General features: G+C 30.9%; 2 protein-coding genes across 4 annotated transcripts; one reads left to right on the top strand and one right to left on the bottom strand.

Annotated features, from left to right (window-relative positions):
• Window positions 1–811: 811 nt before the first annotated feature.
• Window positions 812–5,403, bottom strand: LOC130810134 (tubby-like F-box protein 8). Of its 3 annotated transcripts, none has more exons than XM_057676093.1 (6): window positions 5,038–5,403; window positions 4,800–4,868; window positions 3,558–3,972; window positions 3,323–3,410; window positions 2,570–2,702; window positions 812–1,812 (listed from the first exon to the last, which is right to left on the bottom strand). In XM_057676093.1, the coding sequence occupies exons 3-6, from the start codon at window positions 3,903–3,905 to the stop codon at window positions 1,098–1,100; spliced, it is 1,284 nt and encodes a 427-aa protein (XP_057532076.1). In that variant the 5' UTR covers window positions 3,906–3,972; window positions 4,800–4,868; window positions 5,038–5,403; the 3' UTR covers window positions 812–1,097. The 3 variants fall into 3 exon arrangements, with proteins under 3 accessions (XP_057532076.1, XP_057532075.1, XP_057532077.1); XM_057676092.1 differs by having other exon boundaries at window positions 5,216–5,394; XM_057676094.1 differs by having other exon boundaries at window positions 5,212–5,370.
• An 8,707-nt stretch (window positions 5,404–14,110) lies between these two features.
• LOC130810133 (uncharacterized) lies at window positions 14,111–16,241 on the top strand. Its single transcript, XM_057676091.1, has one exon. It carries the CDS (start codon window positions 14,743–14,745, stop codon window positions 16,024–16,026), a length of 1,284 nt encoding a protein of 427 aa, XP_057532074.1. The 5' UTR covers window positions 14,111–14,742; the 3' UTR covers window positions 16,027–16,241.
• The last annotated feature ends 217 nt before the right edge of the window (window positions 16,242–16,458 follow it).

Genomic DNA, 16,458 nt, shown 5'->3' with positions numbered 1-16,458 from the left:
CAATGTAATACTTTGTATCAAGTTTTCCTTTACCTTCAAACCTCCAACACTCTACTAATCTTGTAATAATGCTAGAAGTATAAAATAATAAAAATATACTATGACTGAACAAAAAAATAGGTTGTAAAAATATACAATGTGGGGAACAGGCCTTAGCTACCCCCCTAAGGGGCTTCACCACTACCTTAAGTTGAAAGGAACCTCCAAAAAGCTATCATTTACGAATTAGCTTTGAATAAAGTGAAAGATAATATTTTTATTTACTTGTTTCTACTAAATTTGCTACATTTTAAGAGAAGTATATTCAATTTTAATCAGTTATTGGTGATATATTAAAAAGAAAAAAATAAATATAGATAATATAAATTTATATGCATAAATAAAAATATTACAATGTAACACAATAAAAAATAATAGAAAAAGTACATCAAAACAATCAATAGGACATGCTAGTTTTTCAAGACTTAAATGGCATATTCATCAACAACTAGCATTAAGGACTTGATCCAACCATCGAGTATAACGTTCCCATAGATTTTTAACTCAAATTGTTTATTACTTTCTTGAAACCCTCTATGTAACTCAGAACAATAAAATAAATATAAATATTTCACATTAATTTTCATCAAATATATTCAATATAAATAAATTTATTAAAATAAATTGTAAATAAATTCAATTTTTAGCATATCATGCAAAAATTGATTTATTATTCACAATTTAGTTAACAAAAATTAAATAACATCGAATAAAATGCTGCAAAATCAAAAGGACAAAAAAACTCAGGCGGGCGGACTCAAAGCAAGAAGTATTGGGCAATTGTTGAATCCTTTTACTGGCACTATTTGTCACAAGAATTCATAAACATTCAGGGAAGATCCAAGATCGCATACAATGATACATCTTCGATAGAAGGGGCGGTAAACAGACCTTCCAATGAACTTCCATCGATCCGAGGTTATACAAATGACAATTTCAAACACACAACAGCTAATTAACCTACGACGAAAAACACATGTGATGTGAGGATTATGTCCTGCTAAATGTTCTCCGGACTTAAAATGTTTTTGTCCGATTTTTTCGATACTGAATTCCTACTATTCACAAGCCAATTTAGTGTCGAAGCTGCTCAAACAGATCGCGAAAGCCTGAAACGCGGAAAGAGGATATCGGTAATCCATGGTGAACATGTCTTTGCCTACTTTCCCGAATTGGAGGATGATTTTATCTTGATCTGATGGAGCGGGTTGAGAATGGGTCGTTGCTCCGGGAGGCGGAGGAGGTTGTGCTGCCGCAATTAGCTGGAAGTTCTTCACTGAAGCGACTGTTACCCTTCCTCGGAAGTTAAGACACCAACATTGCAGTTGTTCGTGCCATCTTGGGGCTTTGTTTCGTAAAATCAACGGTTTCTCCTTACCCTCTTCATCATCATCACGAGGACCCATAATGTCCGAGAATCGGGAACTGCTAAACTCGGTGGAGGTGTCGATTGATTTTGAAAAGGACATGCTACGGAAAGAGTCTTCGAGTGATCGAGGAAGGAGCTCGGGTTGGCCCGGGACGTTTCCACCTGGCTCTAGTGAGGAGGCAGGGATTGATTGCATCACACAGTGCATCCTGCGTGGGCCCCGTGTGCCGAGAACATTCAGCTCGTATGTGACTTGGGCAATGTTGTAGCTCCCCGAGGGAACTTTTGGAGAGACTTTCTTCGAGTAGAACCTTTTGCTCGTACGTCCTGGAGGTGATGACTGAGAACTGTTGTACGGCGGCTGTGTATCGTAGATGATGAATTTGGTTCCCAGGAAATTTGATCTGAAAGATGAAAGACCATCTAATTAAATTTCAAAAAGACGGCATCTAATTGTTTGTATAAATATTATAGCAGCAGAATAAGAAAACGAAGAATGTAATACCTACTACCAAAAGGCGGATAACAATGTGAAATATGCTATAGAGTGACATACTTTTATACCTTCCCCCCTTTGTCTAGATTCTCCAACACTAAGTCACCAACTAAAAGCCAAATAGAACGAGACCGCGAGCAAACGTGGATATAAATTAGGATTAGGTATATCATATATGGTCACCATGGTAACCATTAAGTAACATTAGGCCACTCTTAATGCAAAAGGATCAATTGTTTATTGAGAAAATTGCAACTTATTAATGGTTAATACACTAAATCAAGAGAAAAGCATATGTTATCAACATATCGGAAGTTATCTCTTTTTATAATGGTATAGTCGGACTCTGGTCAGAGTTTTTATGAGCAGGATAAACTGGGTATGGTAAAGATGATGAAATTATCAGAAATAAAGACCATCTATTAATATATCGAGAGTTATCTCTTTTCATAATGGTATGGTCTAACCCTGGTCATAATTTCTATGAGCGGGATGAACTGGGTATGGTAAAGATGATGATAATCAGATATAAAGACTACTGTCTATACTATTAGATAGAATTTCAAGTACGAGAGAATTCAAACAAATTTACCGAACGACCAAAAAAAGTGGAGTTATCAAGTAGACTAGTTAAAAGTAAAGGTTCAATCAAAAAGCGTCGTTACCTTAGTTTCCCTATGTAAGTGCTACTGGACCTCGATATGTTCTCTGCATCCATACTGATGACATACTCTGTACAAGTTGTTCTCCTGGTCCGCTTTGCCGAAAGAAGAAATTTCCCATTCTCGACTAGCAAAGCTGCAAAACAAGTAATAGGAAAGAACTGAATGAGGATAAGAATAAATCGAGGATCCCCATTGGACATGACACAAAACACAATGATCCACCATCTTCAAGTTGCAAAACAGTTGAAATGAGGATAATTGCGTAATAAAAAAATAAGAATATGAGCGTGGTTAGAATCTTCCAGTTATACTCGGTGTACCTTTTCATTTGTCATTTAAAAAACACAACTTTCATGAAATACACAACTATTGTTCAAGGAGTTTCGAAAATTAAGCGGACGTGAATTAGTTTAACAAAATCAACGGAACACCACAACCAACATGTCAATTGAGAGCGGCAATATGAGGTAGCGGATTATTTAACCAGCGACTCGCCCAGGTTGAAGGGTGATTGATCTTCCCAGGTGATGCAAAACGAACCCTTATCACAAGGGTGGAAGGATAAGCCTTCAACCACTAGACTAATTCAAAGAATCTCGCTTATTAACACTAAACTTTCTACACAAAATCGTTTAGCCAATCAAATCAAAACGGAAACAAAACCATTTAGTAGTTATGGCCGAAGAAACTTTAGCTTGAGAGCAAACATGAACGGCAGAAACGGAGAAAATATCATGATGACAAATAGCTTACCAGGGCTAAGACAAAGGAAAAGGTGATAAGTTAAGTTTGATTTATCTCGCTTGATAAAGCACTGAATCGTTCCATCCCGTGGGCCGGGCTGCAAAGATAAGCACAGCGTCACATTTCTATTCCGAAATCAGTAATCACACTCAAAACAAGCTGCTTAAATGGTATACTTAAACGATATAAGCACAACACGACTCAAATACGAAATAGCATCGACAAGCATGGAAAGTATCTCTACCTGCTTTAGTGAGACTGGGAACGTAAGTTTTCCCGACAACTCGGGGCACCTGACAATTTCTTTGCACATATCTCTCCATGATCTGCAAACAGCAGCACAAGCAACGACATGTTTCCGAGCAGGCCATGTACTTTCACTAGCCTCTAATCTCTTAATTACGTCACGTAAAAGCTCCGGTGGCAGGCTAGCCCATTTGCTGTTCTGGATAACAATAGGTGGATCGTTTAACTCATATACTGACCCATGTGATTTTCCCCGGAGATGACCCGAAAGCCTCACTTCAAAACTCCGCCTCGACAAGCTCCCGAAACCATCCCTTACGTCACGGACAATACTTCGGAAAGACATGTGCTTTATTGGAAATCTCTATTCACCCAATTCTCCTCTGATATGGATACATAAATTTTACTCCAACCTACATATAATTAACCATTCATACATTTTAGAATAAACATACAAAATATAATAAAATTTCAGCCAATCTCCTGAAAGACCTTCTCTCTGTGAGGCGTCTTTCAGGCCCAGTCCATTAAAGCTTAATGCATACTTTTACTCTACATTTTCCTTAATGGGCCGACCCAATTAAAGATCATCTATCACAAGAATTTGTGTTAAAAATTCATATTCCAAAGCTTAGCAAATAAGGAAAAAAGGAAAGCAAGAAAAGCAGATTCTGCAGAAAAGAAAACCCTCACATGTACTTATAGAGAGACAGATAGAGCAAGCATGACAACTTTCCATACTTTAAAACAACTTTTCATGCTTTAAATCAATAGAAGGAGACAACTTTTAAAGGCTTTTAATAAAATAAAACTTAAATTAACATCAATCATTCAATCAAATTAAAAATACCCAATTATTTAAATTAGAACAAAATGCCATACAAGTTGGGTGATAAATTAAACCAAAAATACATCTTTACGGTTGGACAGGTCGCAACCTTCTTATCTCCTTTTGACAAGGGTATAGTCCGTTGTCATCCAACCCCAGAACCCTGATCATAGCTTCTATAAGTGGAATATACCAATATGATGATGATGACGACGATGACTTCTTTACAATTTACAAATCAAATACAAATCAAATCAAGTCAAACAAACCCTTAAATCTTAGAATTAGTCAAACTTATCCCTAATCATGATTTAATTACTTGAGTCAAAAGATCTAAGCATATGACTTCATAGACACCAAAAATTCACACAAAAAAATAGAAAAAAAAAAAAAAGAAAAGTAGTAATTTACCTTCCAATAGATAACCCACCAACCCTTTCTTTGAGATAAGCCAAAAGATACAAACTTTGAGCTTAATTCCTGCACCAAAACCAATTACAGCTTTAGAAATCTCTTAAAAGTGAAGATAACAGCAAAACAAACTTCAAAAAATCAAAAAAACTTAATTAAAGTAGAAAAATTAGCAGAAATTAACAAAATTACGTTCAAATCAAAAATAAAAGAAGAAAAACCCAAAAACAAAACTTACAATATATAAGTGGGAAAAGGGAAAAATCTACTAAAAATGAAAAATTAAACCAAAAAAGATGAGACCCACAAAAATTGGTGTATCAAAGAACAGAAAAATTAGTAGATCTAAAAGAAAATAGTGGATATTAACAAAAAATCAGATAGGTTTAAGGTGAGATTAGGAGGGTTTCACCTACAGAAAAGTAAAGCCGTTGGGTTGTAGTTGAGATTTGAGATCCTTGGCTTAAGAACACGGTTTCTCTCTCTGACTCTTCTGTTTCTCTCTCTACCCCCACCACACACTCTTACATAAACAGAGAGAGTAGACTCTCTCTCTAGAAAAAATGTATTTAGTGATAACCGGATTCCAAACATTATTAAATCCAACTCACGGGTTAATTATAAAAGAAGGCTCTATTTAAATTTTTTTTGTTTTTGGTATTGGTATATCATATGCCTACTCTTTTGTTTTATTATTTTGGGAAATTGTTCAAATTTTTTTTTATTCGTTTAAAACAAACTCGAATAATGTTTATTATTTTGTATATCTATTGAAAATAAATTCAACTCTTATTTATTTATATTGGCTAGAGATATAAAAAAGGTTATAAAAAATAATATTTACTTCTATTGGCTAGGCCTAGACAGACAAAAAAATTTTATACTTGTCAAATTTACGCCTTAAAACACCTATTTTAAGGCTTAAAAAGTCAAATCTAACATTTAAATCCCCTACTTCAAGGGTCAATCTTCCTTTTTCAAAGGTTTAATTTAATTTTTAGCTATTGACTTCAACCCTTAAAATACTCATTTCACCACTTAAAATTTCAATTCTAACTCTTAAAAACCCTACTACAACCTTTAATTTTATATTTTACTTACCTACTTAACTGTAAAATATTTGTTTCACAACTTAGAATGTTTATCCCAATGGTTTAAAGTTTGTTAAATTCTAAGACTTAAAATGCCTATTTCAAGGTTCAAAATGTCAAATTCAAGTTTAAAATGACAACTTCAAAATTATGGGATGAACATGTGAGTTATCGCACGTATGCGGCCGTCTCACGGAAAATTTGCTATATAAAAAAAATGTGTTTCTTTTTCCACAAATTGTTGTATTGGCCTATGGGGTGGTTTCTTATCTCTTAATTGCATCACGTTATTCCCAACTAATACAAAGTATATGGGTTTTTTCGGAAAAAATATAAGTATAAGTATACAAGCTCTTTGTTTTGGGGTTTCATTGAGACTTCTTTCACGAGGTTAGTTGTTATTTGTAGCAAATATATCTAATAAGTGAGTTTATTTAAAATTATACAATGAAAAAGTTTAATTTCAGGGATCGAGCAAATGTTGGTTATTTTTGACAATTTTCCCTTATTATATAGGGAAACACTAATTCTAAAATGAGACGGTCTTACGATGAGACAATCTCTATTGGGTTGGTACAATATACACTTTCTATCTTAAAGTGATCACTTAGAACGTTAAAGTGATCACTTACAAATTTAAAATAATTCTTTTTACAGTCTTAGAGTGATTACTTATAACTTTAAAACGATCACTTATGATCTTAAAGTAATCAATTAAAATATGGGCTAATTATATAACTCGTCTCCTGATGAGGCAGTCTCAAACAAGACGAGTTGATAGAGATAAGGTTTAATATTCTTCTTTAGTCTTCACGTTGTTTTTAATAGGGGTGAAAGTTATTCTGATAAATAGATTTTTTATATTTTTTTCTAACCAAGTCTGTACGGAAACCAAAATAATTTATATTATTTTCAAAGAAAAATAATAAAAGTCAACCTTCCCCAATATATAAGATAAATTCTTTATTAAAACTATTTTACTCTTAGACAATTTAATATGTGTTGGCCTAATACTAATTTATTTAAGAAAAGTTTAGATTTAGTTCTTAATTAAATTTTTTAAAAAATATAAATAATTTTAATTACTTGCATGAACTCGTATCATCGTATCATCATAAGAAGATTTTATACGAGACGTGTTAAATATATAACACTCTTTGCGAATGTATGTTGAAAAGAGGGCAGTGTTGGGAGCCCAACAGAGTGGGCCTTTATGTTCAACAGTCCACAGTTGCAACCAATAAGGCAATAAGTCACTCTTGTTACAATGATACCCTGTTCATGCATTAACAATTTTGTCAAAGTTTTAAACTTTGATTAGCGATTAATTTTATTTTTAGATTCTTTTAATTAGTTCCAAAACCAAAAATTAATTTGATATTAAAAATATTATCCTAATAATTTTAATAACACATATTATAAATTATATTTGAAAATCCAAAAAACACTATAATAAAAGTTTACTATTCCTAACAGTTTTACTAATTAAAAATTGAAAAAATCTCACCATTAGGTTTTTAGCAAGTTATTTATGAGACTATCTCATAAAATGATTGTAATTTGTAGGCGATCACTTTAAAGTTATAATTAGTCACTTTAAGGTTATATCTTATAAGTGATCACTTTAAGGTCATCATTGGTCAATTTGAGAATGTAAATTATCACTTTAAGGTGTTTGGTATAATATTAGGTTAACCTATTCTCCTTCTTTAGGATAATGGATACCCTTATGTTGTTATCACCTATTTATGTCAAGTAACAAGTTCCCTTTCTTTACGTAGTTGTTGTTTTCCTTTCTACTGCTACTCTTGTTGGTGTTCCTATGATCAAGTGTTTCTCTTATATTGTTATACCAAACAATACACAACTACAACTCTTATTCTTACCCTTATTCCTCTTTATCATTTTCCTTCGATTACATTTTATGTTTCCATACCAAACACTCTTTAAGATTGTTAGCGAATACTTTATGATTATAAATTGATCACTTAAAAACTGTAAGTGATCACTTTAAAATAATAATTAATTATTTTAAAATTATAAGTGATTACTTTAAGGTTACAAATAATCACTTTAAAAGACTTTAATTAATCATTGTCTTATTTGAGAATTTGTATTTCATCTTTCCCTTATCCTAAAAAAATCTAACCGTTGTAACTTGTAAGGTCTAATTTTTATATGAATAATTGACGCTAGAGTTCTTTTCAAATAGAAAAAGATGTAGATTGTGTATGATGTTAATCTTGTTAAAAAGATTTACATGTGTGATTCTCATACTATGTCAAGGAAGTAATTTAATTAACTATTAACTATTAATTTTATGGTTGAGACTCTAAGATATTATATACTCTAACAACAAGAGAAATTGAAAATCACGGATGAACATTTGAAAGAACTTTGTAGCCATTATTACATCATCTTTGTTATAAAAAAATTTCCTAACACTTACATAATTAAAATTTTTGAACTGTTTATCATTTGTCAAAATTTAAACATCATATACGTGACAAGTTCAACATGTTTAGTTTTGTATAAAAATAAAACCACTTGGAATATCAAGAAAATTTGACAACTATAAGCATATTTTCCAAAAAATTCTAGAATAAAATTTTTAATTATCAAAATAAGTGTTTTTATATCAAAGCTGAGCTTAGGTATTTGTTTAATGTTATTGACAGGAAAAAAAAACTAATCAAAAAAGTCAAAATTCTTTTTTTGCTATTCTTTTTTTGCTATTATTGACAGCAAAAAAAATTGAAAACAATCTCATAACGTTTAAAAGGACAAAAAAAGTCATTTGATGATTCGTTGTTGATAACAGCGAACCATCATGATTTTTTCTTTTGTCCTTTACAACGTTTTGAGATTATCTTCCATTACTAACAGCGAAACAAAGGATTGTAACTTTTTTTGACTAGCTTATTTATTTGTTGTTATTAACTACAAATAAGTTCTAACCTTAAACTCGAACACAAACACACTTATTTTGAGTTTTCTAAAAAAACTTACTTTATTTAATTTTTTGAATATCAACGACACTACCCATGCTGACATTATCAACAATTTTATGTTCTTCATTTTTGCAAGAATTCACGAAGTCTACATAGACAACATTAGAAAAAAAGTTTGCAGTTGTATATCTAGAATTTGGGTTTAATTGGATGTTATTTTAGAAAATCATTCGATAAAATTAGAAGAATGAAATACATACATACATACAACCTTAACTTAATAAAAACACAATTTACAAAAGAAAAAAAAACACTAAGACGTGTATTATACGTGATTAATATCTAATAACACAAATTATTAGCATTATTGACTTCTTGTTTTAATATTGTCTAATCGAGAGACGGTCACTCATAAAAATGTCAAAAACATTAATCTAAAAAATCTTAATAGAACATCTCTAGAAAAATCTAAGAAAAATATAATCTAGATAGTTCTAACAATGTAGAATGTTGAGTAATGATTAAGAAAAAAAAAAGTAGAAAAGTCTAGAATGTAGCTTGTTTGTAACCGACATATGCTAGCTATAAATACTAGCTATTAGTTATGACTCAAGTAGTAGTTGTAGAAAAAGATTTTAATAGAGAAAATTACATATAATTCTTTTGTTATTAGTATTACTTTCTCTGCATATTAAAAAACTCATTATTTTGTATCTCTTAATTTTCATACATTTGGTATCGGAGCCGTAAGCATACCCAACTAAAAAATAAAAACGGAAAAAACTCCATAATTTTATAAAACTTGTTAAAAAAATACCCAATGGCCAATAACATTGCAAATTTTCCAATACCAATTTTTGGGGAGAAAATTATGATTTTTGGAAGATAAAAATGAAGACATTATTAAGTTCCCATGGTTTACAGAAATACGTAGATGAAGGGTATCAAGAGTATAAAGATGAAATCAGTTTGAGTGATTCGAAAAAGAAAAAGCTCAAGACAGAAAGAATGCAGGATGCCAAGGCGTTATATATAATACAATTTGCACTTGCGAATATACGATTTTTACAAGAATATCAAGGGTCGATACAACGAAGGAGGCATGAGAGATATTACAACAAGAGTTTCAAGGAGATAGCAAGGTGAGAAGTATTAAACTTCAATCTCTAAGAGGTGATTTTGAAAATTTAAAAATGAAAAAAGGAGAATTAATGAAAGATTATTTTTCAAAAGTAATAGAAATTGTAAATCAAATGAAGTCATATGGAGAAAATATATTAGATTAAAAAATTGTTAAGAAAATATTGTTAACATTAACTAAACATATGATGATATTAAGGCCATAATTAAAGAAACAAAAGACTTATCAAAAATTTCAGTCAAACAACTTATGGGATCTTTAAAATCCCATAAACAAAGAAAAAATAGACACAATAATGAGGAAAGTGAAGAGACTCCTCTTCAAGTAAAATTTAATATGAAATACAAAAATAATGTAATGAAGAAAAATAATGAAAATGGAGAAGAAAATAAAATGAAAAATAAAAGTTTAGAGACTTTTGTATCTCTTAATTTTCCTAGCTAAAAAAAAAGAGGGGCGAACCTGCAAGATAAGCCAAAGAGCATAAGTAGCATCTGCCAAGAGTATCAAAATGGGGCCTTTGAGTATACAATTCAATGGTGTGTCTAGTAATTTCTGTGCATTTTCTGGATTCCAATTAAAAAACTTCACCTGAGGTCCCTTTTGAAAGCCACAAATATCATAGCCCATTTCTACTATTGTCCCCATTAACTTTGCTAACCCATGCATTTTCCATATCATTATCATTATGTTTTCTAAACATAAAAAAATAAAATGTAAGTGAGAATATTTTTTTTTTTAGACTTTTAACTTTTGAGTTTAGTCGGCTATCAGAGTTTTGGCTGTTTGGTTAATCAAACAGAAAAAAAATTATTTGACAAAAGGCCGTAAGTCAACTGAAAAGGTGATTTTAAAATCAAAAATAAAAAGCTTATATAAGCATTAGCTTTCCACATTTTGATCCATTATTTCTCTACTAGCCATTTGTTTGTTTATTTTATGTTTTTTCACTTTAAGAGATAGAAATTTAAATTTGATTTTTGAAGTATAAATATTGAAGACAAAATATATTCATGTGAGATTTTGTTAGATTCATCTTCATGCAAAGAATTTTAATATACTTCCATAAATTTTACAATTTTTTGTGATGTGTACTAAGAGATCATCATCATCATCCAACCTAGTATATCCCGCTCATTGAAAAAAACTATGAAGAAGTTAAGTAAAAATACTAAGAGATATCAAGGCTTAAAATTGACTTAAACAACTAACAAATAAGTCAATACCACCAAATAGTCAAACCAACACTAAATAGCTAATCAACAATTAATTATCAAACACCGCTCTATTTAAAACAAAGATGTAGAGTTGAGCATACCTGAAAAACACAGCTAAGATGATAGTCATGGCAGGAATTGGCAGAAGCAGCTGCTAATGTTCATGAGGTATAATGATCCTGCAACACATATGTGGTTGATTTTTTTATTACTTTTTCTTTTTCATTATACTTGTAACATTTGGATTTTTTACGTAATTTAATATGTTATTTTGATCATTGATATTAAATTATGCATAATTAAAAAATTTTAAAAGTTAATTTCATGAAAATATGCGATTAATCGATTCAAATAAGATCCTACTTGACTATATTTTTTTACACATTAACCGCAATGGCTCATAATATATAAAATAAGCTTCATCGATGGATATTGCTAATCGTCGTGATATAGCAAATAATTCAGAACGGAGTAAATAACACTTAATTTATAATTTCAACTCATAAAAAATCTACGCAAATAGCTCTCCCTTTAATTTTTGAATTATATCAAAATAAAAAAAAATAGAGTAAGAGTTATGTTTATTTAATTTTATAATTGAGCAAAAAATACTATAGTTTCCTCCATAAATTTTGATTAAATCATCAAAAAATTTTTATTAAAAACAATTAAAAATCACTCTTGACCCTGATAAAATAAATTTCCAATTTTCCTTTTAAGGATTCTTTTAAGGTATGTTGAAAACAATAGCCCTATTCTTATTTGGCATGTGATTCCCTGTATATTCTGTTGAATCTACCCCTATTCAATCTTTTATTTTCTGAAAATCTTTTGTTTTCTGAAAAACAATAATGATTTTATGAGTATGTTTGACAAATGATTATTGATTGTTAGTTATTGGTCATTTTAGTTGGTTAGTTTGATTTGTTGGAAGTGTTGACTATTTTTATTGGCTTTTAAGCTAGTTAGATAAGCCAAGTATGTAGGGAGATGTTTAGTAAAAATTTAATATTAGTTCACTGTTTATTAGTGAAAAATGAGCTAATAAACCATAAACAATTGAAAGAAGCTAACTTCCTTATCTTTTCGTTTCGATTTAAAGTCAATTTTTCGGCCGACTGAAAGTCATTTATTAATTATATTTTTTTTGAATTTTTGAACAACAAAACCACTAATCTAAAAATTATTTACCAAAACACACTATGAAGTTTTTTCAGATACTGGAAGTATATGTAATCCATAAATTCTTTTTCATTACGATTTACAATTTATATTATCATTGATTCATTTCAATACTCTCGCAAACATATTTAATTTGCTCAATTACCTTATGTTCAGCGCCATTTTAAATATTTTAGTGGCTTTGTTCGAATTTTAAAATTTTGGGCTCCAATGATAGATAAATATATTTCAAAATACAATTAAGAGACAAAAAAAAAAAAAATCTTTTACTTTATTTGTAAATTAATTACAATTTAAGTTAATGTCAAAACCCAAACAAATTAGGCCCTTAAAAATCAAGGGGCCCTAAACTCTAATCTATCTTGCAAGTTATCTTTGACAGCATTCTATTTTATGGATATGAGTTGTTGCCTTCTTTCCTTTTCCGACTCTATTTATAATCCCTATGAGCGAAATACACTGAATTTAATAATGCTGATAATGATGCACATGTAAATCTCAGTTAATTTGTGTTGTACACTTACGCTATTAGAAAAGACAACATTGTTAAAAATAAAAACTCAAATTGTTGTATGAGACAATTTTATCGAAAGACGTGCCTTATACATAGATTAAATAGTCCATTTAATATTTTATATTATGAAAATGTAAACTCCTTATTTAAAATTATTTCACCGAAAACAATCTCTCATGAGAATACCTCACTATAATATATTGTTATGTGCTAAAGTAGCCCTTATAGCATGCAAAGACCTTAACCCTTTGCACAAAGATCCATCAAAAAGCCTACAAACCCATGAATGTTGAAGCTATCAAGGGCTATCTTCAAAGGCCCAAAATACTAGCTAGACACTAGTAGTACAAACTTTGTACCTAGTATATACGATAAAAATAATTTTTATAATAGATACAAATTAACATATTTATTTGTGAAAACTATTGAGAGATAACCCAATTTGAAGCATTGCCTTGCCCAACTTTAGAACTAACTAAATCATCATGGCCCAAATATACCCAATAATCTCTTTAGCTTAAAAAAAAAAGTTAACTTTAATAAAAAAAAGTGTTTTTAAAGTTATTTTTCAAAATAAGCGTTTATATTTCAATCTGCGGAAAGGAAGTTTTGCTATTATAAATTATAAAATAATTCCTCCGTTCTATTTATTTCACATTATTTTTCATATTGGTCTGTTTCACTCGTTTTGTGGTATTTTTATTTTTGGATAATGACCCACCATTTTCTTTAAATATCATCTATACATTTTAACTCTTTTTTAAATTTATCCACGCAATTTATTTTCTCCATTAATTTATTATCAATATCCATTTTTTCTTAAAAAACACTCTATTTCTCTTTCATGTAAAATCAAAAGGACAAATTATTTTCTCATTAATACTAATTCCAAAAGAGGACGGGTATATATGTCGGCAGAAAGATTACTTTGACCAAAAATTACTCACCCTATCTGAATGAATTTGGAATAAAGAGAAAGTGTATGATTTTTAAGAAAAAAGTAAATAGTCATAATAAATAAAGAGATAAAATTAATTGTTTAAATAATATTAAAAAAAAGTTAAAATATATAAATGAAATTAAAAAAAAATAATAAGTTATTGTCTAAAAATAAAAATAATATTTAAAAAAAATAACACAAATCAATATGATAATTAATGCAAAAGCACGGAACTAAATATGTCGTCTATTGCCACTTGTAGAAAGAGATGTAATAAAAGTACAGATACAATGTATCTGCAAACTTTCAGTATCATTTCATTGGCTAAATTATCCCCCAATTCTCAATGTTTATGTATTCAATTACTAGTGGCATCCCACATAATTGCAACATTTAGATCTCCGCCGTCTACCAAATTCCCATTCCGAAACGGTTTTTTTTTGTCTACATTTAGCCGAAGAGATTGCTACTTGCCTCATTCTCGAATTTCTTTTCAATCCCAAATAAGTTTCTCTTTTCTTAATCAATTTATGTTTTCCTTTCTGTCTCTATATAAATTTTAAAATTAATTCTGGTATATATTGAGTTTTACTTTGTATGCTAAATTGTTTTTTTTGTTTTTGTTTTGGGTTTCTTGTGATTCCATTCAGTTGTCTTAAGCTTATTTAAAGCTAGAAAGATTGTGGATTTTATTTAATTATTTCCTGTGAATTTAACTTTTCTGGGTTGTTTTTATATTTGGGTGTTTATTTAATTTAAGAAATAGGGTTTAGGGATTAGATTTATGATCTTTAATTTCTGGGTAGCTTTATATTTGCAACATTAATTTCATGGGTTTTTAAGTTATGAGAAACAAAATTTAGGGTATTAAAATAAAAAAAGTGATTTTAGGTTTTGGGTAGAATTGATGGAGAGTAATTTGACATTAGGGAATATGATGCCTAGTGGGTCTACTTATGGAGGTTCTGATTTGCAAGGATCCATGAGAGGAAATCACCATCAAAACCCTAGTAGCCTTCAGCAACAACACCATCATTCTCAACCTGTGCAAGGTTTAATGAACCACCCATCTAATGTTTTTCCTATTCAAATGGGGCAAGGACATAAGTGTGATCATCCGAATTTGGGGGGTGATTATAAGGTGGAGAAGGGAAAAAATTCGGCCACAGACGAGGATGAATTGAGTTCTAATGAAGGGGGAGTAGAGGGACAATGTGATCCTTGTAAGGGAAAGAGAGTAGCTCAATGGCAGCGCGTAAAATGGACTAATTCGATGGTAAAGCTTTTGATCACGGCTGTTTCGTACCTTAGTGAAGAGAGTTCCTTAGAGGGTTGTACCGGAGGGAGAAGGAAGTTTTTGAATTTGCATAAGAAGGGTAAGTGGAAATCGGTTTCGATAGTTATGGCCGAGAGGAGATTTTTCGTTTCACCTCAGCAGTGTGAAGATAAATTCAATGACTTGAATAAGAGATATAAGAAACTGAATGATATTCTTGGGAAGGGAATTACTTGTCAAGTTGTTGAGAAACCGGCACTTTTGGATATGATGGATCATTTATCGGAGAAAACGAAAGATGAAGTTAGGAAAATTTTGAGCTCAAAACATTTGTTTTACGAGGAAATGTGTTCGTATCATAACAATAATAGGTTACATTTACCCCATGACCCGGCACTTCAGATGGCTTTGCAGTTGGCATTGAGAAGTAGAGATGATAACGATCCCGATTCTAGGAGAGACCCTCATGAAGACGATGAGGATGATCATGATTTAGAAACCGATGATCATGAAGAATACGAAGAAAACTATAGTAGGGGATCAAGAGATCCTTTTAAACGGATGAAACAAGGGCTAGGTCTTGAAAATTTTAGCTTTGGGGCACAAGCTACGCAGGATTATAGCAAGGGTTTTCAAATGCAATTACATAATCAATGTGCTGAAAATCCGAATGCAGCTTCTTTGCAGATGCAATGGTTGAGATCCCAGTCAGTTCACTTAGAAGAACAGAGGCTAAAAATTGAATTAGAGACTTTGGAGTTGGAGAAAGAACGATTCAAGTGGCAGCGGTTTTGCAAGAGAAAAGATCGCGAGTTAGAAAAGCTCAAGATGGAAAATGATAAGATTAGGCTCGAAAATGAACGTATATCATTGGAATTGAAGCGAATGGAAATGAATGTTAAAAGCACTCCTTGATTATCCTGTTAAAAGGGTTTATAATTGACTAATAATGTAGCTTATGTCTTTCAGTTTGACATCTTTCGCAGCAGACACTTTGTTGTGGACATGGGATGAAGCTGAGACTAGTAGAGGGTAAAAGATGCTTGCATTTATCTAGTATTTGAGTTATAAATGGTAGCTATTACAACCCTTTTTATTGCAATTTGATATTGATTTTCTTATTGTTTGCATTGTTGATTAGCCTGTGTAGATGTGCTAACAAAATTGTACCTGTTTTTCATTGTGTTATTTTTTCATGAGCGAGCATGCCGGTGAATCACAAATTCTTGTAGGAGACGATTTCTTTGAGAGGCCGTCTCTCATTGGGTCTGCTCATAAAAGAAAATGTAGAGTATGTTACTCGGTGGGCATTAAGGATATTGTAAGTAAATATTAAGGATATGGTGA

Source organism: Amaranthus tricolor, chromosome 4, assembly GCF_026212465.1.
Source record: "Amaranthus tricolor cultivar Red isolate AtriRed21 chromosome 4, ASM2621246v1, whole genome shotgun sequence".
NCBI lineage: Eukaryota > Viridiplantae > Streptophyta > Magnoliopsida > Caryophyllales > Amaranthaceae > Amaranthus > Amaranthus tricolor.
Note: the sequence above shows the minus strand (reverse complement) of the source record. Positions and strands in the feature narration are given on the sequence as shown.